This window comes from Girardinichthys multiradiatus, chromosome 15, assembly GCF_021462225.1.
Source record: "Girardinichthys multiradiatus isolate DD_20200921_A chromosome 15, DD_fGirMul_XY1, whole genome shotgun sequence".
Classification (NCBI taxonomy): domain Eukaryota; kingdom Metazoa; phylum Chordata; class Actinopteri; order Cyprinodontiformes; family Goodeidae; genus Girardinichthys; species Girardinichthys multiradiatus.
The window spans coordinates 31,238,804-31,264,863 of record NC_061808.1 but is presented as its reverse complement, the minus strand read 5'-3'; the positions used below and the strand labels follow the sequence as shown (position 1 = coordinate 31,264,863).

The 26,060-nt window shown below is 40.7% G+C and overlaps 1 protein-coding gene across 4 annotated transcripts in view; it reads left to right on the top strand.

Annotated features, from left to right (window-relative positions):
• cdc42bpab (CDC42 binding protein kinase alpha (DMPK-like) b) overlaps positions 1 to 26,060 on the top strand; it is a 101,166-nt gene that overhangs the window by 35,120 nt on the left and 39,986 nt on the right. For all 4 annotated transcript variants that reach the window (XM_047387077.1, XM_047387076.1, XM_047387078.1 and 1 more), the window contains exons 2-5: positions 8,599 to 8,690; positions 18,454 to 18,537; positions 22,216 to 22,311; positions 23,275 to 23,423. In XM_047387077.1, coding sequence (XP_047243033.1) covers positions 8,599 to 8,690; positions 18,454 to 18,537; positions 22,216 to 22,311; positions 23,275 to 23,423 — 421 coding nt within the window. The remainder of the gene's footprint in view (positions 1 to 8,598; positions 8,691 to 18,453; positions 18,538 to 22,215; positions 22,312 to 23,274; positions 23,424 to 26,060) is intronic.

Sequence of the window (26,060 nt, the reverse complement as noted above, 5' to 3'; positions counted from 1 at the left end):
TTTGGTCCCTACTGCACCATGTCATAGCAACGGTTGCTGTGTTCAGGTGAGCCTGTATATTTTGCTAATGAACTAAGATGTATAACCAAACTGTGTGGTATTTTACATTTTATCTGCTGTGGAAAGGGTTGCGGTGTGTCATTAAAGTAAAGTAAAAGCAAACAGACTCTGATCCTAAAGTAAATCTGGGCTGGAATTGACAACAGGCTATTCATGTTTTAGTCTGAGTGTATTATATGTTGACTTTGCATATTGATATATTGGCTCAGTATTTCCACAAATGCCTCCAGTTGAATGCAGTTTGCAGATAAACATTCAGAATAAAAAGAAATCCATCTTCTGTTGGAGGGACGGTCAGCAGTTTCCTTTTATACTAAGATAATATTTATAATCTGCTAAGCTGAGGTATTTCTACCAGAGCTTGAGGAGAATATAGTCAGCATTTAGTTGCCAGGTGTAGGTACCTAGACCCTACTCTGGGCATGCACATATTTATATGTGTCTATGTTTGTACATGAACTTTGTTGTGGAAATGGGCCTGTGGGCTCCTGGCTCAGAGATGAAAGATGCTTCTCATGTGGCTGCTTTAAGTGTAGCTCCTCAGTCAGCCCCCACCCGAATGGCCCTACCTCTCAGCTCAGCTTGTGTAATTGACAATTACAGCGCCTAGAAAAAACATTTATACACCTTGAACTTTTCCACATTTTGCTGTGTTACAACCACAAACTTTAATGTATTTTATTGAGATTTTATGTGTTGCGCCAACACAAAGTAGGGCCCACCTGTTAAGGGGTAATAAAAGGTTACATAGCTCTTTTCTGATTTTGCCTGTAAAAACTATACAATGAATAAACATCACCCTCAACACACAATCCCTTTGATGTAGCATGGTGGAGGCAGCTACATGTCACCACCATGTATAACTGTGGCAGAAGATGGTTCAACATAGTAGTGACTTTGTGTCGGTCTATCACCTAAAATCTTTTGTGTTGAAGTTCATGGTTTTAACCAGACAAAATATGTAAACGTTCATGGGGTGTGAATACTTTATCAAGGCACGCGTGATAATATACAAATTATAAATATTTGGGATTAAATTTAGGTACGGTAAAATAAATGTATTGTCTTTTCAGTCATGGTGGCTATAGTATGCAATATAGCAACAGTGTCTAGTATTGTGTGATCGCCATATTAGGGCGGGTGGTACCAGTGTGTCTTTGTGCAACAACAGAAGGGCCTTACCCAGTTTGTTTGACAGAGCCAGCCTTCTAAATAGAAAAAACAAGGCAGTTGATGTCGGAAAAGATAGATGGAAATTGTTCAGTATTCCAAGGAACAGTCAAAACTCGCTGCCAAGAGTTGGAGAAGATTGTAGAGCCAAACCAGTAAAAGGATGGGGCCTGGGGTCTCAATTTATTGTGTCAAGATCTGGTAAAAGCAGATTTGGGAACATACTTTATATATCTTGCTTATAGAAAGTCAGCAGTTTAATCTGTGGCAGCCAGTGTTGCGGACCAAACTGCGGTAAAACTACTGGCACTTCTCTGTGATACAGTCTGGGCCCCAGTAGTAACTCTATCAGAAATGAGCATGTCCAGGAAAAACTTGGGCCCCTAATAGGAGATAGTTGTAAAATTTCTGTGCTTATACGTGATAGAAAGAACAAAGCCAAAAGGATAAGAGACAGTAATAAACAATCAACAAAAGCCATAAACTGTCAGGTACAACCACACACAGAGTTAATATCAGCAACTAAGTCATATAAACTGGCTTTACTGAACATTAGATCTCTGTCAGGAAAATCATTTTTAATCAGTGACTTCATTACTAACCACGATCTTGATGTTCTGTTTTTAACAGAAACATGGTTACACGAATTTAATAAAGCTCCGATTCTGATAGAGTCAACGCCGCCGAACTACAATTTTATTTGTGAGAGCAGACAGCAAAGAAAAGGTGAAGGGGTGGCTACTTTGTTTAAAGATTTACTAAAGTGTAAAAAAGTATTTCTGGGCAAATTTGACTCTTGAATATTTGACTCTCCAGGTAAAAAGCCCGCTCCGAACAATGTTCTTGAATATTTACAGGCCTCCTAAGTCCAAAACAAACTTTTTCAGTGATTTTAATGAGCTTTTATCTGTGATATTTGTTGATTATGACTGTTTAATTATTGTGGGAAACTTCAACATTCAGATGGACAATCCTGAAGACAGAAGTACAATAGATCTATGTGACACTCTTAGAAATATTGGTTTGACTCAACATGTTAAACAGCAAACGCACAAACAGGGACATATTTTGGACTTGATCATCACTAAGGGTGTAAACATTTCCAAGGTGTCTGTAACTGATGTTGCCCTATCTGACCACTTGATATGATAAGAAAACGCATCTTTAAGGACGGTGCTGCTGATACTTTTAACCAGATTTACTCTTCTACCTCCACTTTGCCCTGTAACACTGTAGATGAGTTGGTAGAAAACTTTCATTCTAAAATCTCAGACATCATTGATTCAATTGCTCCAATTAAAGTGAAAGTCGTTTCTGGGAAGAAAATGTCTCAGTGGAGAAGTGCTCCACCAGTTAGAAGTGAAAAAAAGGAGTGTCGAAAAGCTGAACGCAGGTGGTGAAAGACTGGACTCCAGGTTCACTATATGAACTATAAAGAAAGACTATACAGATATAACCTACAACTGAAAAATGCAAGGGAATTTTTCTTTTCTGAGATCATCAGCAAAAACATTAACAATACTCGTACATTATTTGCCACGGTGGACAGGTTAACAAACCCTCCAGTAACTGTAGCATCTGAACTCCACTCTACAAGGACCTTCAATGAATTTGCTAGCTTCTTCACTGAAAAAATCCAAAAGATCGGAGGGGCAGTCAGCACATCCACATCAACTCCAGTACCAATGTTGTCTCCAACTAGAACTGATTTTGACAAAATTTCCCAATTTCACCAAATAAACTGCAAAATCTTAGAAGAAATCATACAGCAACTAAGCTCTTCTTCCTGCTGTCTCGATGTTTTATCCACAGCTTTCCTTAAGAAAGCTTTGCCTGTAATAACATCTGATTTAACTCAAATAATAAACACGTCCCTTTTGTCAGGTGTTTTCCCCCAGGCCCTAAAAACAGCAATTATCAAACCTCTATTGAAAAAGAGCAACTTGGACAAGCTGCTACTACAGAACTACAGGCCTATATCAAACCTCCCCTTCATCAGTAAGATTATTGAAAAAGCTGTGTTTCAGCAGTTAAACAACTTCCTAACAACGACCAACCGCTTCGATGTCTTCCAGTCAGGCTTCCTGCTCACCACACTACAGAGAATGCTCTTGTCAAGGTGTTCAATGACATCCGTATAAATGCAGACTGTGGAAGAACCACAGTGCTGGTATTATTGGACCTTAGTGCTGCATTCGACACTGTTGATCACTCCATTTTATTAGAGCACCTGGAAAACTGGGTCGGACTTTCTGGTACAGCACTCAACTGGTTTAAATCCTACTTGAAGGACAGGGACTTTTTTGTGTCAGTAGGTAACTTTACATCAGAGCGCACAAAAATCACATGTGGCGTTCCCCAAGGGTCCATCTTAGGGCCCCTCCTATTCAATATCTACATGCTCTCCCTAATTCAGATTTTAATAAACAACAACGTAAGTTATCATAACTATGCAGACGACACACAGCTATACTTTACGATGTCACCAGGTGACTATGAACCCATTCAAGCGCTGGGTAAATGCTTAGAAGAAATCAATGCATGGATGGGCCTAAATTTTCTTCAGCTGAATCAAAACAAAACTGAAGTAATAATCTTTGGACCAAAGGAAGAGCGTTTAAAAGTTAGCACACAGCTTCAGTTAATACAGCTAGAAACCACCAGTCAGGCTCAAAACCTGGGTGTAGTGATGGACTCAGACCTGAACCTTCAGAGGCACATAAAGGTAGTAACTATGTCGGCCTTCTATCACCTAAAGAACATCTCCAGGATTAAAGGACTAATGTCTCAACAGGGCCTTGAAAAACTAATTCATGCGTTCATCTTTAGTAGAATTGATTACTGCAACGGTGTCTTCACAGGTCTGCCTAAAAAGTCAATCAGACAGCTGCAGTTGATCCAGAATGCTGCTGCCCGTGTCCTCACTAGAACTAAGAAAGTGGAGCACATCACCCCGGTTCTAAAGTCCCTACACTGGCTCCCTGTAGCTCAGAGAATAGACTTTAAAATACTTCTGTTAGTCTATAAATCACTGAATGGCTTAGCACCAAAATACATTACAGACTTGTTGTCAGTGGATCAACCACCCAGACCTCTCAGGTCTTCTGGCTCAACTCTACTCTGCATACACAGAACCAGAACCAAACGTGGAGAAGCAGCTTTTAGTTCTTATGCTCCACTAATCTGGAATAAACTGCCAGAAAACTGTAAAAGCGCTGAAACCCGAAGTTGCTTTATATCAAGATTAAAAACTTATTTGTTTAGAGTGGCCTTTGACTGTACCATTTAGGCATGATTAGTTGTGTTTTCAGTCCAATTTTCCTTTCATTTTCTTGTCCATCATTCTATTCTCTTTATTTTATTTTATTTAACTTTTTAAAATTACTTCTGTTGCTTGATTTTATCATTTGATTTGTTTTTCTGTGTCTGTATCTGTGTTTATTTGCTTTGTGATTGTATTGTAATTGTATGTACAGCGCTTTGAGTGTCTCGTTGCTGAAAAGCGCTATATAAATAAACTTACCTTACCTTACTGGTATTCCTCTAAGCTTTTTATTCATAAAGCCCAGGTGGTAACACCCAATAATTTTCAGAAGCACTAACAGCCTCTGTAATCCGTTCTTTTACCTATATAGCATCTCAACAAACTTTACAAGACCAGCGGGTCCAATTTATATCCTATTATATAAAATGCATTTGGGCCCACATTCTCTTAAGATCATTCCAGTTTATTCCAGCATACAGTAGTCATAACGCCAGTTTCAGATCCAGTCCTAATTAGAAAACAGTACAGTTCAAGCCAGCTGCTCGTATGAAGTCATTTGGTATGAAGTTATTGCATCAATATGTTGACATAGCAACAATCCTCATCGTGCGCAGGTATGTGTCAGCAGTGGTCTGTTTACTTCATCAAGTCATTGACCAAATCAAACATCAAATGTATAAACTGGTTTACAAATGTATAGATACACCTTTAAACAGTAAAAAACATCCATGTATTGTATGAAAGAATTATATTATTGTCTCCCACAGATGTCCCCGTTTTCATGTTGTAGCTGCCTTTGCTCCTGTAGCAGTTAGTCTCCATTGATTAGTTGTACATGCAGCACTATGAAGCTTTAACACGTCCCTCATTTCTTAATTTGTTGCTTCAGAAGAAGGTGATCCAAATTGGCCGTGAACAAAAGTTCTTCAGGCCTTCTGGTGGTCTGCCAGAGTTTTATTTTTTAAATGACCAGTTTAAGAAGAAAGATGATTTAATTTGCTTCTCAACATTGACTTACTGGTTAGCGCATAAAGAAGACACCTGACTCCAGGGATGAACTGCTGTTGCATGTGTACTTAACTGAAAATAATGTCATTTTATACTTTACTGCTTCTTAAAACCAAGACATAATGGTGTTTGTACAACCAAAAAGTAGATTTTGGAGACAGAACCTCTATCGGTTCTATAGACAGCAATTGTGCAGTGTTAGGACAGGTTTGGAGCTCCTATGCAGTCTGGAAAAGTCCAGAACTTGATTTAGGTGTTTTTCCAAGTGTGGATAAGTATGGAAATATTGAGAGCCTGGAAAATTGTTCTCTAAAATCATCAGTTTTCCATTCATCTAGCCAGCCATCATTGCCTGGGTCCATCCGTTCGTCCATCCGTCCTTTCCATCCATCATCCATCCCATCAATCCTTCCATCCGTCCTTTCATTCCATCCATCCGTCCGTCTGTCCTTCCATCCGTCCGTCTGTTCTTTCATTCCATCCGTTCGTCCGTCCTTCCTTCCATCCGTCCATCCATCCTTTCATTCCATCCCTTCCGTCCGTCCTTCCATCTATTCATCCATCCATCCGTCCTTTCATTCCATCCGTTCGTCCGTCCGTCCATCCTTCTATCCGTTCTTTCATTCCATCCATCTGTCCGTCCGTCCGTCCATCCTTCTATCCGTTCTTTCATTCCATCCGTCCGTCTGTCCTTTCATTCCATCTGTTCGTCTGTCCTTCCTTCCATCCGTCCATCCATCCTTTCATTCCATCCCTTCCGTCCGTCCGTCCATCCATCTATTCATCCATCCATCCTTTCATTCCATCCATCCGTCCGTCCATCCTTCTATCCGTTCTTTCATTCCATCCATCCGTCCGTCCATCCTTCTATCCGTTCTTTCATTCCATCCGTCCGTCTGTCCTTCCATCCGTCCTTTCATTCCATCCGTTCGTCCATCCTTCTATCCATCCATCCATCCTTTCATTCCATCCGTCCGTCCGCCCGTCCATCCATCCATCCATCCATCTTCCCTTCCTTCCTTCCTTCCTTCCTCCCTCCCGTTTTCCAGCTGGATTCCAGAGGAGCGATCTACCATGACTTTGATAAAATCAGGCGGAGAATTCTGAATATTGGAGTCTGGAAAATTTGGGATATTTGACATGAGAAATGCAAAGGAATCCTGCAAGTACATTTTTGCACTTCCATGATTGTTTTTTTGAATTTGGCCACATGTTTCTTCATTAGTCAGGTTATTTCTTACCTGGCATGGCAGGGTTGTTGCTGGGATTTCTTTGCTCTGCAGAAGCGACTTTCCCTCTGTCCTGCAGTCTCTGCAAGTTGGGCCAGCTGTCAGTGGACTCAGCAGTAACTGTGAGGACAAACTGAGAGGGAGAGATTGTTGAGCAATGAGCGACCTGTTTGTTTTACTTCAGCAGGGAGTTCCTTGTTGCACAGTGGGAGAACATCCTCTTGTTCAACACTGGAGGTTGTGTGAAGTCAGGGCAGCCGGATAAGTTTAGCATGATGTTTGGCCAGGGTGGGATCACAGACAGGGCAATGTGTTAGCTTGGCTGGTGAAATGCTGAATTACTGCAACATTTACATAAAGTGAGGGGATGTTCGTATGACGATGCCATATTTTACTCACCACAGAAAGTTGTTTCAAATATATAAAAAATAGGTCATTATTTTTCTAAGATGCTGACCTTGGTGAACTTGCAGCCAATCTAGGTTGTCCTTGGCATGCTGGGAGCATGTAAACCAGGAAGTGGCCTGAATAGTTTTCCACAAATGAGGGAAATACTGACTCTGTCAACGTAGATCCAATCTGTCGAGCTTTTGTGAGAGAACGTTGGCAACCATCGCAGATCCCTCCCTATATCCCCTTTTTTCCATGAGAAATCATAACTGAGGGCACAACAATAGCAAACTTTATCACCCAGCCTCTCTGTGTCCGGTGTCATTTACTGTGAAAAGCAGCAGGTGGTCACCAACCCTGTAATAAAACCTGTTTAGAAGGACTTAAAGCCTGAGATATGGAAATGTTGTCATTTATATTGTTCCATAAGCTGATTATTTTGTGTTTTGCATGGAAATAATCAAATGTTGCAACCTGCTCTTGTTTTATTCTCACACAGCACATGGTACTGTTAATTGTATTGATAGCCCAATAATGTCAATAATTAAGCCCATATTTTCTTTGCTAGCTTCTTTTAGTCAAGCTAATTAACCCAAATGTAAAAGCCAAACAGGACCTTGTGTGTGATCTTTTCGTCCCTGTTGCCATGCATTACTTTTATAAAGTTATTTTACCTTCATACTTGTGATCAAATAAAGCTGCCTGCTCACATATATCTTTCTAGCAGCATAATTGCACTGAGTGATAATATCACAATTTCAATTGTATTTGAGAGAAATTACAAGAACATATAGCAAGATCTATTCGGTTTATTTTAAAACAGGCAACAAATGTTCTTTTGTTCCTAAAATACTAAACATGATTATTGCAGTTATAATAATGACATCTATATCACTTTTGATTCTAAGGTATAGACTTCAGGAAAAAAATTTCTGCTAACTTCTGTAGGTGTTGTCTAGTGTTTTTTGCACAGACTGTTTTATCTTTTTGCACTTCTGATTTTTATAGAGAAACATCAATAAGCTCAGATAGCTAGTCTGCAGCTGGCTGCTTGGCAGACGTGCTGCTAGTACCTAACAACTGCAGTTTTCAAGGTGTTACCTCCATGACTGTGTAGCAATATGTGGGGGAAGGGCAGCGCTGCATCACTCTATATTCCATGCAGCCGTAGAATAGTCTGGTCACTTCAGAACTGTCTCTGGATGACATTATACTGTAGAATGGTATGATGACACATTTTAGCCGTTTTGAAAATATGGCTTCCTAAGACACCAGTGTACCTTCTGTAGTATAGTAAGAATGATGACCACAAATCTAAAAATTTGCATTACAGATTTTTCTTATTTACTAATTAAAGTGTTTTCTTGCAGGCTTCTTGTAATCCCTGTACGTCTCACCAGCCAATAAGGTCTTCTGTTTTACATTCTCAAGAAATCCTTAAACTTATTTGAGCATTTCTCTCTTTTGTTTCTCCAGCTAAACCTTTCACCTCCAAAGTGAAGCAAATGCGTCTGCACAAGGAAGACTTTGAGATCCTGAAGGTGATTGGAAGAGGAGCATTTGGAGAGGTAATGGACCATATGTTCTCTTCTCAGATTTTGACCCTTCTGCAATCCAGTACAGTTGACTAGATTTGCAAGAATATAAAAACCTTATAATTTATCTCAGTACACTTTACTGTTTATTCATAACTGTAGACTTTTGTGTATCCTGGTGCTTCTATGTTCTTATCACTTTATTTTTGATACACTGGTGTTTAAGGAACTAGTGGACAAAATTGTGAATTCTATTCTATTGTATGTTATTTTTACAGCTTCCGAACCGTTTTTATATGGGTCTGATAGACAGTCCATTTGTAGCTAACCAGCTTGCCCTTTACAATGAAGCAGCGCTGGTTCTAGACTAACTCAGAATAGTTTTTTGTTTTGACTCTGGGTCAGAAAAATAGATCCAACAGCAGGACCAACTCTTAGTTCAGGGAGTTGTGCTGAATCAGAAAGATACAAACTTGTGACTGTCATTTAAAAAGGGCCAGTGATTCCAACATGTAGCCTGTTTAACTTGTTCCTGTTGTCTTTTTGGGCCTGAATTTAAAAAAATGAGAAGAAGAAAAGTGGAAGAAAACTGAGCAAAGATCATTATTGGGGAAGAAATGTTATGTGCATGATTAAGCAATTTTAAAGACTTAAGCATGTCTGGAATGGAAACAGTCTTCATGTATTATCTCAGCTCTGGCAAACGCCACAGTGACATGACCTGCCTTTCCTTTTGTAGAGTTAGATGTTGTAATTAGTTTTCTTCAAATATTCAGTCTGCAAATGTTAAGAATGTCCTTGGGGCTTGTCATAGGGGACAGAGGAAGTCGCAAAATCTCAGGTTTTTTCTTTCAGGCGGTATTTTCCCAGGTCAGCTTGTATGTATAAGAGATTCTCCTGAACCATTATTGCTCAATACCTGAATTATAAAAGACTGGAGTGTTTTTTTTTTTCAGTTGATAGTGAATTTGATAGTGTGTAGTTTTAATCTGCCACCTGAGCATGACTCTACTTGCTTCTCAAACAAACCTTTCCGAGTCCTTTTCTGCTCCTAATCTGTTACTATCCAATAAATTAGACGACCAGCAGAAGCATGAGGTGTGATTTAACTGATATTTTTAAAATGTGACTTGTGCGTGCCTCTGGGTTACCTGAAACCCATGGCATTGGGTTTCAGGTAATGATGTCAAAGAAGAGGAATGCTGAAGGGACAGGTATTGGTGTTTTTAGCCAGGAGTTTTTCATATTATCAGGGTCCCACTGAAACATAACATTGTCAAGTTGTCGGGTCTTTTACCAGAGTAGTTTGGAGTCATTATTGCTGTAATTGGTAGTGCTATGTGGTCAGTATTTAAAATAGTTAATCTATTCCTGTACAAATCAGAGCAAATTTCTTGTCAAACCTCTGATAAGCAAAGCGTAAAGATGGATACTAACACCACCACCATCATTTCCCAGCAGCAACAACACAAATATCACACAGCTCTTTAGAGCGCTGTGTGAGTCAGATGCCTGTTTCGATTTTGTAAAACTTTGACCTGTTGATGTTATTTTCTCTGAGTCCAATTCAGCTTTAGAACTATAAGTAACAACAACCTATTTGAATGCTTTCTGGATAAAATGGAAATATAACTGTTTTTGAAAATACGATGTTTACAATAAAATACTTTCCCTTAAAAATGACTGAAAGTTACAGAGCTATCTCTCTCTATGGGACAGAGCTATCTGTAATAACTAAAAGCTATTGTAGGATATTTTCTCTACCCCTTTACAAGACAGGTCATAGCTCACTAACTTTTTTCTTTTTTAGTTTTTTTGCAAAATGTTTTTTTTTTTTTCCTACATGATCCATGGAAAAGAAGTAACATTTGTGTCTTACTTAGTATTTGATAGAAGAAAGGTGGGAACTGCTGTTATGTGCTAGATGTATTTATTCTAACTATGCAGCACCCTTGAAATGCCTCTGTGTGACTAATCATTAATTATTTATATCATGAGCAGAGGCATCGTACACTGTGTGGTAGAGCAGTCCGTATTATGGAGCTGTGCAGTTAAACAGGACTTCAATATTGTTTAAAAACAAAAACAGTTATTAAAAGGTGACAATTAAAACTCTAGCATCTTATATTAATGATTAGCACAAATAGCTTAGCTTGGACCTGCTTTCTCATGCCTTTGGCAAAATATTGTTTGACCACTTGTGGGGACTCCTGGTGCATTGACATTGGATTTCCACTTTACCAGTAGCCAAAAGTTATGCACCTAGTCCAGAACATTGAATTGCACACCTTTGATCCCAATACAGATGCACTATTCAAAGCAGGAGCACATCAGAAGCAACATGTATATTTTTGGCGATGTGACACGAACATACGGCTTTTAATTGCCAGCACACATGGCGATATAGGACACGACGTAAGAGCCCTGAAAATCAGTTTCTTCCCTTGTTTTGTAGTTGCACTTTTTAAGGAAAATAAGTGCTGGGAGGGAACTTTGCCAACTTTGAAAAACAAAGCATAGAAAAAAAACGCTTTGATAGTCAGAGGAGGAGAATGTTTGATGTCATACTGTGATTGTCAGCCGCAGGAAGAGAGATAGATGCCAGGTCTGTGATACTGTGGTTGTCAGCTGACGAATGCAGCACTGTGTTCTGGTCGATTTCATTTGGACTTTATCAAAATTGTGAGGTTCAGAAAAATAGTTTAATGATTTACATTTTTAAACTGCATAGAAATAGTTCTTGTTCGTTTGTCCCTTTGGATTTCTACATATAGTTGATTTATTTAGACGTTGTTTTTTAACAGAGATGAAGATCAGAACAGTAGAGGTGGAGGCAAAAAAAAGGTTGAGGAAAGAAGAAAAACAGAGAGGCATTGCCAAGATCATTGCACTCCCCCTTTTCTTCTGTCCTCCTCCCTCATTCCTTTTCTAGTGAGAGATCACTAGGGGGAAATCCAAACACTGCAGGAATGTCATCATTGTATTGCATTAGCAGCAATGGCCTGGTTAATTTGATAGAAGGCTGGACCCCTCTGTTTCACAGCGGCTCTGTTTGTTTCTCTGTTTCTGCATTTTCAAGCTTCTTTAAGTGTTTTTTAGTTCTGCATGTTGGACTCTAGTTAATCTTATTTTTTAAAGAATGCCAGTATTGCCAGTAAGAGTGGTTTTGTGGTGTGTTGAAACAAATAAGAATGGTAGAAAAAGGAAGAACCTCAGTTTGTGTGAACTCACGCTTTGGCTTTCTGCTCACAGCGGTTTGCTGCTACAGATTGTGCCGCTCCTTTTTTGGCAACTTGTAAAGCTGGAGCCGAGGAAGTTTTTCAGGACTATGTTTAGTAATTAGCAGTCAGGGAATTGTGGGAGTTGTTAATGTTGGTGGGATGGTGAGGTGGGTTGTTACAACAGTGTAGATCTGTAGGCATTAGTTTCAAATAGCAGCTATAAAAGGAAACATTGGTAGCTAAGAAGATCTTCAGCATGTTCTCCATTTTTTTTAGGTCTATTACAACCTATTTAGTGGACAAGATTAGAATAAAAATGTGCATATGTACAAAGTCTGGGTTAGGACATCGGTCTCCAAGCTTAGCTTGCTTGTGCTTTTTCTTTTTAAAATCAATACATGTCCCACAGTTGTATATACATATACTGAAAGGTGGCAGGGCTTCGGAGGTGGATGAGATCCACCCTGAGTACGTCAAGTCTCTGGATGTTGTGGGGCTGTCATGGTTGACACGCCTCTTCAACATTGCGTGGCAGTCGGGGACAGTGCCTCTGGACTTGCAGACCGGGGTGGTGGTCCCCCTTTATAACAAGGGTGACTTGAGGTTGGGTTCCAACTACAGGGGGATCACACTCCTCAGCCTCCCTGGTAAGGCCTACGCCAGGGTATTGGAGAGGAGAGTCCAGCCAATAGTCAAACCTCGGCTTCAGGAGGAGCAGTGTGGTTTTCGTCCCGGCCGTGGAACACTGGACCAGCTGTATACCCTCTACAGGGTACTCGAGGGTTCATGGGAGATTGCCCAACCGGTCCACATGTGTTTTGTGTACCTGGAGAAGGCATTCGACTGTGTCCCTCGTGGTGCCCTGTCGGGGGTGCTCTAGGAGTACAGAGTCGGGGGCCTTTTATTAGGGGCCATCCAGTTTCTGTACAAGCGGTGTAGGAGTTTGGTCCTGCCTTTTGTCATCGGTCCTGTTCATAAGTTTTATGGCCAGGATTTCTAGGCGCTGCCAAGGGCCGGAGAGGTTCTGGTTTGGGGACCAGTGGATTTCGTCTCTTCTTTTTGCAGATGACATGGTCCTGCTTGCCCCCTCTAGCCAAGACGTACAGCATGTACTGGGGCGGTTCACAGCCAAGTGTGAAGCTGCTGGGATGAAGATCAGGTCATCCAAGTCCGAGGCCATGGTTCTCAACCGGAAAAGAGTGGCTTGTCCTCTTCGGGTTGGAGGGGAGTTCCTGCCTAAAGTGGAGGAGTTCAAGTATCTTGGGGTCTTGTTCACGAGTGAGGGAAGAATGGAGCGGGAGATCGACAGACAGATCGGTGCGACTGCCGCAGTAATGGGGGCGCTGTGCCGGTCCGTTGTGGAGAAGAGAGAGCTGAGCCAAAAAGCGAAGTCGGTCTACATTCCTACCCTCACCTATGACCACGAACTTTGGGTCATTAACGAAAGAACGAGATCCCGGATACAAACGGCTGAAATGATCTTCCTCCGTAGGGTGGTCGGGCACTCCCTTAGAGATAGGATGAGGAGCTCGGCCATCCGGGAGGGGCTCGGAGTAGAGCCGCTGCTCCTCCACATCGAGAGGAGCCAGTTGTGGTGGCTGGGCGTCTATACCGGATCTAAACCAGACGTGCTGTTATGTTAGTTCATAACATTACATCAAGTCTGAGGCCCCCTTCACACTGCATGAAGACTCCACTCATGGCAACTGCACCATGATCCCAACAATCCATCAAAACGTGTATTAATCAAAGGACATTTGGAAAAGCACCTTCAGTGTGGCTGTGATCATGATGCTGTTACAATCTTAGTAATCCCATGTGTTAATCTGAAATGTAATTAATAGCAATCCCAGAGAAAGAACTTTGAGAATAAAGTCTGCAGAAAGCAGTGTAAGGTTGATTATAAAAGTAAAGTAACTCCTTAAATGTGCTTGTCACTCTGTCTAGCTACTGGTAACCAGGTCCTGCTTCTCACTGACCAGCAGTGATCTCTACAAGCCAGATGTTGTTAGGTTGGGAAAACTATCCCACAGATCCCAACTCCCTGATGTCGCTCAGCAGAAAATATCTCACAATCAACATGTTACTGGCCTAGTCTCTGTCAACTTAAATACAAGTACTTGTATCTGACTGTTTAAAACCCAAGTTGCATATTTTCTAAAAACTAGTGACTTAAAGAAGTGTAGAAATGAATAAAACATCAGTTTCATTAGAACTGTTCTACTGACATATATATAAAGCAACATAATGGAGAAGTTGCCTTCATATTCTAGAAAACGTAGCGCCAAACCTGGAGCAATAGTAATATTAGTGTAACTATTTGCATTCATAGCCATATAACATTTTAATTCTGTGTTTCTTCTTCCATAAACAGAAATATAGTTAGTTTTTTTAGATTTAGCTCCTAACTGGGTTATTTTTGCTGCCTGTGTCTGACAGGGAAACATATGAAAAAAAACTATTTATAGAAACGAAGACAGAGGAGAAAATTTTACCATAACCAGTTGATTCTTGCTAAAACTAAGGATTAACTAATAAATGAGGTATCATCACCTTGTTGTTGACGCACAGTTACACCCTTACAAAAAAGTTCAGTTCATAAAGTTCCCAGTCAGTTCAAATGGGAACATCTTTCAACCTTTCAATATAAACAGGTAGGATCGAATTTAACAAAAATAATAGCTTTAACATGCAAGCAAGGGTGTACCTTCCATTGCATTTTCTGTAGATGACGGACTTGCCGAGCTAACAGGTGTTTCTAACGAAATACCCTATCTGACCGATACATGTAGCTTGTTGAGAAGAACCACGGTTGGAAAGTTCGAGGAGGTAGCTCGGTTTGTCAGAACTCCAACTCGGACTGCTAACAGTTTGTGTAAACAATAGGAATGTAAACACGGTACTCTGAATGTTCTGATCTGTTTCGGCTCAGTCGGAAAAAAATTGTATTCAATGAGACGGGTGGTTTATGCCAATCCAAAATCCGAGCCGCTTTCGTATAAACACTTGTTCTTATTGTCTCATTCTTATTGGGTCAAACTGACCTCATTGCGCAAGTGTGCCCCATGTCATGGGATGCATTTGGGCCTTTAGTGGCAAAACCTGGAGGGATGTTACTTTCCTCCTGCTGTTTCATCCTGTAATGCAGGAACAGCAACATCATGTGTTGCTGAGCCTGTAACTTAATTATGGAAAGCAATAACGCCTCAACCGCTCTCAGAACCTGCTGCTGGTTAATTCTGGGCACTCAGAACCAACACACTTCTGCGTTTGTTTTTTTTTTTTTCCTCCAGCACAGGCAGAAGTAGAATTACTTCTTTTGTGGTTGTTTTAGGGAAATCTGACTACTCAGCGCATGTCAAAGCGCTCCTATTCTGAAATAAGCGTGATGCATGTAAACATGCATCAGATTATTTGATTTTGCGCCCATATAAACAGTACATTCAGATTTATTTGTTTTTTGTTCAGTCTAAATACCGTTAAGAAATTGTGCACGTCAACATAGCTATTGTTACCGTGCTGGTTGTAGTTAATTTTACATGAAAGCTGCCAAAATTTAAAAAATGAAGTTATATCACAAGCAACGATTCGCCACCATGGCGAATTGCAACCAAATCTATTTCGCCACATAGCACTTTTATTTGCCAGGCTAGATGTGGCCAACCTCAGCTAGATCCCTGAATTATGACCGCAGTCTCACCGGTCCAGAGGCCCAGGCTCAGCACGACATTCTCCGGCTACTTCAGGAAGGTCATTGCAAAACTTCTACCAACAGGCATCACACAGCCTGGGCTTCAGGCCAAGGAGGCCCTTTCTGCTTGAATTTCTTGAACACTATGCCCCATATCATGGAGATTCTGCCTTTGCTGCACCACGCTTCAGCTGAGACACAGATGTTTCACTATATTAACAACCCACAATGACTGTGCACTGGCAGTTTTTTACATGCTTAAAACCCACTAGGATCGATCGCACATAATTGGGTTTCTAATATGCCTTTCAGGATCTGCGAAGATGATCTGTGTTGACAGATTTTTGTGAGTGTGTGTATGTTTGTCTGGTTTTATCCTGTGCTGAAGGGGGTATTTTAAACATTACGTTTTTTTCCTCCTAGAGACAGATCTGCCAGTATATTAGCTTTGCCAGTTCTAAGAAAAGGAAACAGCAGACTCAAACGTTTCCAGCTAAAAGCCGGACCGGTTTGCTTCAAATCAGGTGTTCTTGTACAGGCTGTGGTGCCTCTGCTTTTTCTGCCCTATGACTAGATGCCTCCGGATCTTTTTTTGTAATTTCTCCTTCTCCTTCTTCTGTGGTAATGGTTGCTGCAACATTGTTTTTAGTTGCTAATAAATGCAGCTCCATATCCTTGTTTTGACATATCTGGCCGATGCCTTTTACTTATGTTCTGTCATTTTATGAGGCTACGACTTAAACATCTTAAAGCCAGAATATGCTTGCACGCTGGCAATGGGGTGAGCAGGTTGTGATAATATTGTGTAATTGTGTTACACTCCTACCAGTAGTCATGGAAACACAATGTGCATACTTCTTAAACCATCTGAACAGGAGAGTTTAAGTTAGCTGCTTTGACATGGTCTGAAAGGGCAGGTGTAAACTTTATAGCAGAGGTTTTATTGATGTTATTCAATGCTGTGCTGGTCTACGTTTTATTATAGTTTGTGTAGTGCTTTAAAACTGGCTAAGGCATCGCATTTAAAAGACGTAGATATGGAGATAGTAACTATAGGTAATGTGGCTTATAATAACCAGTTGTTCTGACCTTCTAAGGCAGTTCCTGTGGTATTTTGTTTTCACTCTGCAGGAACTGTGGGTTGTCATATTTAAAATAACAGTTTTACACTTTTTTGTTTTTTCTTCCTGTTAGTTGGTACTTTCCTAAAGCAATAAGAACTCAATGAATGTCTAATGGGATGTGATTGGTCCAGCCTGAAGCATAATGAGTTCATCATTCACCTGACCAATTTCAAAGTGTGTTCAGTCTGCTCACATGAGCGGTCTGATTTATTGATCCCATTCCTGAGTCTAACAGCAGCTACAGCTGACTGTTTCCATTATTTCAAGGGAAGGCAGTAAATTGTAAAAGGTGTACTCAAGACATTCAAATGTTTCCTTTCCATTGATCATTGTGTAGCCCAGAGCCAAACAGATGGTGAACCATTTTGCATCGTTAACATCCATGCGTGGAAATAAGCTGCCCATCATGAGTCCGTCGTGTTCAGCTTATCAGAGATCGAGTAACAGGTGCAGAAATGTTTTTGAACATTCTCTTTGACTTTTATTTACCCAGGAGATTAAAACCATGGCAAGTCACCTGACAGAGTGCTCGTAAATAATCAGCAGGGTAACCCAGGCATCCCTCTTTAGCTCATTCTGGCAACCCGAAGGTGTTCCCAGGCATGAAGGAATACGTAATCCCTCCAGCGGGGTCTGGGAGAGCTTTTGGTGTTTTCTCCCAGTGGGACGAGGCCAGAAAAACCCCAAGGGGAAAAGCATTGTGATAGAATGCCTGAACGTCCTCCGCTAACTTGACAGGAGGGAACAGACTTCAGACTACAGTGGCGATGCAACTGTGAAGCCATCTACAAGAAGGGACATCGCAGACTGTACTTCTTGAGAAAGCTTAGGTTCTTTGGTGTTTGCAGCAAGACACTGCATATCTCCAATAAGTCTCTTGTGGAAAGTGTGATCTCTTATCTGCCATCATCTGCTGGGGAAGCAGCATCAGAGCCAGGGACTTAAAAAAGCTCAACAAGCTGATAAAGAAGGCTGGCTTTGTTCTACAGACTCTTCTGGAACCTCTGGAGATCATTGTGCAAAGAAGGATTCTTCATAAAATGAAGAACATTATGGAGAACCCTGAGCATCCTCTTCATCAGACTGTCCTACAACAACAGAGTGTCTTCAGTCAGAGGCTTCTTCAGATCTGCTGTAAGACGGAGCGCTACAGGAGATCCTTCCTGCCCACAGCCATCAACATCTACAATGGCTCTTTGAAGAAACCTGCATAATATGAACTGCAATAATATTTAATTTGCCTTCGGGATTAATAAAGTATTTTTGAACTGAATTTGAATGAATTGAGTTAGACAAGGCAGACCCTCATCCTAGTTGAATCTCATCACCTGGAAATAAACCAAGCCTGTCAATTTGAGCTTAATGTTTCTCTCTGGAATCTTCATGTATTAATGTTTAACATGTATAATAGTGCAACTTTGTGTACTTAAGTCTATCATTTACCTAAAAGAAGGTTACAGCTGTTTACTTGTCCACTTCTTCTGCCATGGGTTCTTGCCAGTTTTCTTTTTCTATTTCTGGCTTTAAATCCATAGTTGAAATACATTTTTTAAAGCCTTATCTTAAATTTCTCTACTTTTCTTTCCCACACAATATACTCAGAATTGATCTCTTATTAAAATATTACTTTACAAGACTTTTTGCTAAGGTCACAAATATCAACTCCCATTCACCTCCAGGATAACATATAATATAAATCATGTGTTTTACGTGGTTTTGGCAAAGTTATCTGAAATGCATGTTTCTTTCCCTTTTTGCAGGTTGCAGTGGTAAAAGTGAAAAACACAGATAAGGTCTTCGCTATGAAGATTCTCAACAAGTGGGAAATGCTCAAGCGAGCAGAGGTTGGTACCACCTCACTGCTTTTTAACACACTCTTTAGGATGCACTATTACTAGCACTGTGTATGTATAGTAGTCTGCTGCAATATTTATGGAAAATCTTCAAGGAAAAAAATGATGAAGGATTGAAAAAAGAAGAAAAGGCCTCCTGTCAGGAGAAACCACATCCTCAGTTTAGTTGTTTTTGAATCCAACAAATGTTGGATTCAAAAACAGCCTGAGCTGCCAATGCGTGTTTTTCTCATCAGCTTCTTCCTGACACTCTCACATTCCTGTTGGTCTTCCAGGTCTGTTATTGGAATGGCTCATACGTCACACGGCAAAACCGGTCCATGATGTTTAGATGTGCGTGTAAATACCCGGACAAGGGAAGCACCGCAGAACAACAGATCTGTAGAACGGATCTCTATAGATATATACTCAATAGATTTACACATATAGATTCATAATACACACTGATATATTTAAATGGTCAATGCTGGTAATTTTGATGATTATTTCTTAATGCCAAAGAAAATCCAAGATACAGTTTGTCAGAAAATTAAAATAATGATTAAATTCAATTCAGTTTATTTATTTATATAACGCCAACTCACAACACATGTTGTCTCAAGGCACTTCACAAAGTCTAGTACATACATACCAATTAATCCTAACCATTGAACAGTGCAGTCAGATTCAGTTATTTATTCAAATTGGAAAAAAAGTTTTTCTATCTAAGGAAATCCAGCAGATTGCATCCAGTCAGTGACTTGCAGCATTCACTCCTCCTGGATGAGCAGGTAGAGACAGTGGACAGTCACTGGTGTTGACTTTGCAGCAATCCCTCATACTGAGCATGCATGTAGCGACAGTGGAGAGGAAAAACTCCCTTTTAACAGGAAGAAACCTCCAGCAGAACCAGGCTCAGTGTGAGCAGCCATCCGCCACGACCGACTGGGGGTTAGAGAGAACAGAGCAGAGACACAAAGAGAACAAAGAAGCACTGATCCAGGAGTACTTTCAATGGGAAGGAAAAGTAAATGTTAATGGATGTAGCTCCTTTAGTTGTTTCACCTAGAAAGAAAGAACAGATAAACTCTGAGCCAGTTTTCAAGGTTAGAGTCTGAAAGAGAGCACATAGAGTTAGTCACAATAAAAGCTCAGTCAATCGCCATGTCTAGGAGAGAGAAAGGGTTAAACACTAAAAGACAGGGCTATGTGGATCATCAGTAGAGGGTGAGCATTAAGTTGTTGCCAGCAGAAGCTTGGACGATGCCCCTCTCCAGAAAGGTGTCACAGGTAGACACAGAGTCAGGCCAGGTGTAGCTTCTAGGAAGAGAAAAGAGGGAGAACATAAAGTTAAAAGCTGAAATAACAGCAAATAATGCAAAACTAGATAGTAGTGTGAGAATGTAGCAAAGAGGGTGAAAGTGGTCATTATGTCCTCCAGCAGCCTAAGCCTATAGCAGCATAACTACATCGATAGCTCAGGATAACCTAAGCCACTCTAACTATAAGCTTTATCAAAAAGGAAAGTTTTAAGCCTAGCCTTAAAAGTAGACCGGGTGTCTGCCTCACGGACTAAAGCCGGGAGCTGGTTCCACAGGAGAGGAGCCTGATAACTAAAGGATCTGCCTCCCATTCTACTTCTAGAGACTCTAGGAACCACCAGTAAACCTGCAGTCTGAGAACAAAGTGCTCTGTTAGGAACATATGGAACAATCAGATCTCTGATGTATGATGGAGCTAGATCATTAAGGGCTTTATATGTGAGGAGGAGAATTTTAAATTCTATTCTGGATTTAACAGGGAGCCAATGAAGGGAAGCTAAAATAGGAGAAATATGATCTCTCTTTTTAATTTTCATCAGAACTCTTGCTGCAGCATTTTGAATCAGCTGAAGGCTTTTAACTGCATTTTGTGGACATCCTGATAGTAAAGAATTACAATAGTCCAGCCTTGAAGTAACCAATGCATGGACTAGTTTTTCAGCGTCACTCCTGGATAGGATATTTCTAATTTTGGCAATGTTCTGGAGATGAAAGAAAGAAATCCTAGAAACCTGCTTAATATGGGATTTAAATGACATGTCCTGGTCAAAAATAACACCAAGGTCTTTTACTTTATTATCGGAGGTCAATTTAATGCCATCCAGGTTAAGTGATTGACCAAGCAGTTTCTTTTTAAAGACTCCGGTCCAAAGACGACAACTTTTGTCTTGTCTGAATTTAGAAGCAAAAAATTTAAAGTCATCCAAGTTTTTATGTCTTCAAGACATGCTTGTAGTCTATCTAACTGGTTGGGTTCATCAGGATTTATGGATAAGTAAATCTGAGTATCATCAGCGTAACAGTGAAAATTTATTCTATGCTGCCTGATAATTTTACCTATTGGAAGCATATATATAGTAAAGAGAGCTGGCCCAAGTATTGAACCCTGTGGTACTCCACAATTAACCCTGAAGTTTAAAAATAATTTATCATTTACATGAACAAACTGGATTAGATCAATAAACAACGTTATTTGTGATACAGAAATGTAAACCCAGTGAGGAATCCATTCATGTACTGTACAGTATGTGCTCTCAACACTTGGTTGGGGCTCCTTTTGCATGAATTACTGCATCAGTGCAGTGTGGCATGGAGGCGATTAGCCTGTCGTTCTGCTGAGGTGCACTGGAAGCCTAGGTTGCTGTGATAGGAGCCTTCAGGTCATCTATGCTGTTGGGTCTGGTGTCTCTCATCTTCCTCTTGACTATACTCTGTAGTTTCTCTATGGGGTTCAGGTCAGGCCAGTTTGCTGGCTAATCGAGCACAGTAATACTGTGGTCATTGAACCAGGTTCTGGTACCTTTGGCAGTGTGGACAGGAACCAAGTCCTGCCTGAAAATAAAAATAACACCTCCATAAAAGCTTGCCAGCAGAAGGAAGCATGAGGAGCTCAAAATGTTCCTGAATACATTGGTGTGTGAAGGCTCTTAACCTCTGACTCCAGCTGCAGTCCACACCTTGTTAATCTTGCCCAATCTCTGGAATAAACTTTGCTTCACAATCCTCTTAAGGCTATGGTTATCCCTGTTACCTGTACTTTTTCCTTCCAATCAACCTTCCATTACTATGCTTGAATAGAGCACTGTTATTGCTTGCCATCCTTGTGGAGGGTGTCAGTGATTGCCCGCTGGACCAGCGTTCTGTAAGCAGTCTGCCCTATGATTGTGTTGCCCATAACATGGACATGCCATAAAAACGTTTATTGATCTTATTCCAGTTATCTGAGAAAATAGGTTTAGTTTTTTTCCATTAACAGAAATAAATGCTTGATATGCATCACTGTGTGATATTTTCATTTATTGAGACACACGTGTATGTATTGCATAACTTGGAAAATGAAAGGTACAGACTGTTTTTTGACTTTAAGGTCACCTAAATTAGTGATAGAAGAATGTCTGCTGTTAAAGCGTTATCACCTCTTTACCATAGCATCACTATTCTCATATTTAACCACATAACATAAACATTAGATTTATAAACTCTGGAAAATCATTTTTATACCATGATTTATTCCCCCAGTTTACAGGAAGTCACCAACAGAGGATTTACAACACACTGCCAAGGTCTTCACTTGCAATAATGTGGAAAATGTTAAAGCGTTAATGACGGACGTGCTGTTCAGCATAACATGTATTCAATTTTTCCTCAGACGGCGTGTTTTCGAGAGGAGCGAGATGTTTTGGTGAACGGAGACTGCCAGTGGATCACCACCCTGCACTATGCCTTCCAGGACGACAATAATCTGGTAAAATGCAAATCTCCTCCTCTGCAGCCTTGGAAGTAGCAAGGACAGATGTTTCCAGTGACAAAAGTTTTTATGTGAGATCAATAAAAGAGGTTGTTTTTTTTTTGCAAAGAAATAATTGCAGAGTAATGATGCTGCAGATCAACCTGCATTGAATCAAATTCAAGAGAAAACAGACAATAGTTATAGAGACACTACTCAATGCAATAAACACCAGAAAGAATCCAACTTGTTCCTCTTAAGTAAGCATCGAGATTGCTCACTTCCTCAGTAATGGGAATAATGTGAGTGATGCTTTTATAAAGAAGTCATTTGACCTTTTTGACGTCCTGTGGTGTGACTATTGTTCATAAACACATTGCAGTGTCATGCTTCAACAGCTCGTCTGTTGGTGTGCGTATGTGTCCATAGTAACAATGTCAGGGTCATTTTTGCTAGTTCACCCTGTAGGTTGTTTTAGAACTCAGTACCACCCCCGCAGGCTGCGTGGCAAAGTCCCAGAAGCTGATCAGCCCATTGATTCCTCACTGCGGCGCATATCAGGATTATAAATGGTAGAATAATAGGTAGCCTGATTATATACAGCTCAGATACATATATGTATGAAACAAAAAGATATGAATATGAATGCTCAGACAAACTTTGTCCAAATGGTAGCTGCAGCTATTCGTTCTCCCTTTAGCCTGACAGTTAGTCCTCTCTGCATGACTCTGAGCTCAAATGCCAGAACTGCTTGTCATTCCTTTTCCCACATTCTCTCAACAAATGTTGGACAACTCCCTTCTGCTTTAAAAATAAACACAGCGGTCCATCCAGCCGATATTTTTAGGTAAATCCAAAATTATAAAACTATTTAGGTGCAAGTTTTGAATCTGTTTAGATAAAAATCTGGAAAATATTAGTTTTTTTTTTGGATCTCAATGCTGCATCATTAATCTGTTTTCTGTTACCCTGCCGCTCCAGTACCTGGTCATGGACTACTACGTGGGTGGTGACCTGCTGACTCTGCTGAGCAAGTTTGAGGACAGACTGCCTGAAGAAATGGCCAAGTTCTACCTTGCTGAGATGGTGCTGGCCATCGACTCCGTTCATCAGCTCCACTATGTCCACAGGTGAGGCGGTGGAATGGGGTGCGTGGGTTCGTGTTGAATGTGCGCATACGCAATCATTCTTAAGCAAGAAGCTGGCTAACTTCTGATGATGGATGTTTCGTGTATTTACACTAATCCTGCAGCTGGGGAAATATTCCAGCTGTGGGGAGGCACATCAGCTTCAGGAGAGGCAGGATGTCAGGGTTTTGGAAAATGATTGCAATCAGTTGGCAAAAGAAGTTTAAAAAGAAAAGCTCAATTGGTAAAATGATGTATTACAGGAGTACAAATAATCCAAAATACCTGAGCATTAAATCAGAGTGAAGACACATATATAAAAAAGCCTTGCATTCATTCCCCTCGGAGCATTTTGTCACGTTACAATAACAAACTTCGATGTATTTTATTCTAATTGTATATGATAGAACAACACAAGTTAGTTCATAATTGTCAGAATGATACAGCATATTTTTCAATTTGTTTGCAAAAACGTTTTGAAAATTATTTAGCCCCTTCACTCCGATACCCTTAAATAAAACCCATTGGAACAAGCTGCCTTTTAGATGTCACCTAATTAGTAATTCGAGTCCATCTGGTGTGATTGAATCCCAGTAAAAATTCAGATGTTCTGTTTCTGGCCTCAGAGGTTTGTTAGAGAACATTAGAGAACAAACCGTATCATGGAGGCCAAGGAACACTGCAGACCGGACAGAGAGAAAGCTGTGGAGATGTTTGAAGCAGGGTTAATAGTATAAAATGATATTCGAAGCTATGAACATCTCACAGAGCTTTGGTCAGTCCATCTTCTCAACATGGAGAGAGGATGACACAGCTGCAAACCCACCAAAATATGGCCGTCCACGTAAACTGACTGGCAGGGTAAGGAGAGCATTAACCAAGGAAGCAGCCAAGACCAAGATCCACGGTAACTCTGGAGGAGCTCCAAAGATTCACAGCGCAACATAAAGTTATAATAAAATACTAAGAAATACATCATAGTTGGTTTAATGTGTCAGAATTTATAATATACTTCTCCCCTCACCTTGTGTGGCAACAGGAAGTTGTTTTTGGGTAAAACAATAACTCAAAAAACACCATCAGATACCTGCTCAGGCTTTAATGACAGCGTGATGTAGGAAGAGTAGTTTTTGAAGCATTAGTAAAACATTTACAACCAAATTCCAGACACTTCCTACAAGATTTCTAGAATCAAGAATGTTCCTGCTCTGTTGAGGAAGAGTGACACAATTCTTGACTTGTCTCTTTTGCTAGCTGTTTTCTTGTCTTACTTTAGGTCCTTGTCCTGTCTCCAGGTGGAGATACTTGTCACCCGACAAACAAAATAGGTCAAAGCTCATTGTTGACACGGTTTTCCTTGCTGACGTAGGCACCAAAGGAATTTTTCAGCCAACTAAAGATGCCCTTGGGAGCAGCATATAAGGCTATTCCAGACAGGAAGTAGTCACATGGGCATGTTAGCATAATTACAGCTTTACTTTTGCCGGGCGCCCATCACAGCACAACGAGTGAGACAATGATGGATAGACGGACGAAATAATGTGAGATAATTAGAAAACAAGGGAGGGCCAGAAAGAGGCAGAGATAAAGCTTGGCTGCTTGGTATTTTAGGTGTGTCTGCATTATTTTCATGTCTGTAATACACCACTGCTCAGTCAGACACATATACACACTGAGGGACAATGATGGAGTCAAAAACACATGTAAATATAAATGTATAGAAGGGAAGGGAGCCAATAGACGAGAGTGAGAGCCACTAATTGCATGGTGTTACTAGGGGCTGTGGGTTGGGGTTGGTGGATGGAAAGAAGGGATGGGGAGGAGGGGACAGCACTGTTTCTCCATGTGGACACTTTGGGACACTAATGACCAGCTTTAGAGATGTGTGGGTGGGGGTGCGGTCACCCCCAGTTTCTTTGCTCTCACACACACATGCTCTCGTGGGAGATTTTTTTGCTGGCTTTGGAGAGGGTGGAGACAGCCGGGCAGGTCCCCTGAGGAGGGTGTGTCCTGCTAGCCAGTGCAGTCTGATGAATGTGTGTTTGTGAGCCTGTGAATCAGGATGTGTGTTTATCTCACTCCTGTGGTCTGTGTGTCACTTTGCTATCATCCCAGTTTTTATGAACAAGTTAAAGGCCAGTTATGTGTTAACTTCCTAATTAATTTCTTGGTTGTTGATCAAAAATATCAAAGTTTGTTTAGCTGCGGTTGTTTGCTCAGATAAAGAGTGCTTAATAAATTGTAAATGTTTCATACAATAGTTGCATATTTCTCATTTACCCACCAGGGATGCACTTTAGCTGTGAACCTTAGAAGCTGCAGGTCAAACCACTGAGTTTGAAGCATTATCACCCCTCTGCTCGCCACTCAGAAGTCCTACATGCAGCACATGCTGCTTTCTATTGATTGAACGGCAGCTGACTAAATCAATACCTTCTCCTAATGACTTCAGATAGACAGGGACCAGCAGGATATTCTTCCGGTTATGAGTCCTTCAGTAAAAATACCCCCACTTCATGGTAACTGCTAGGGCCGCAGAACATATGAAATCTCAGTCGTTCCAGTGTGATTGGGTGCAACATTGCAGTTGCAAAGGACTGCTTAGATACATTATTTAGTGGGGGATATCTTTCAGGTGCC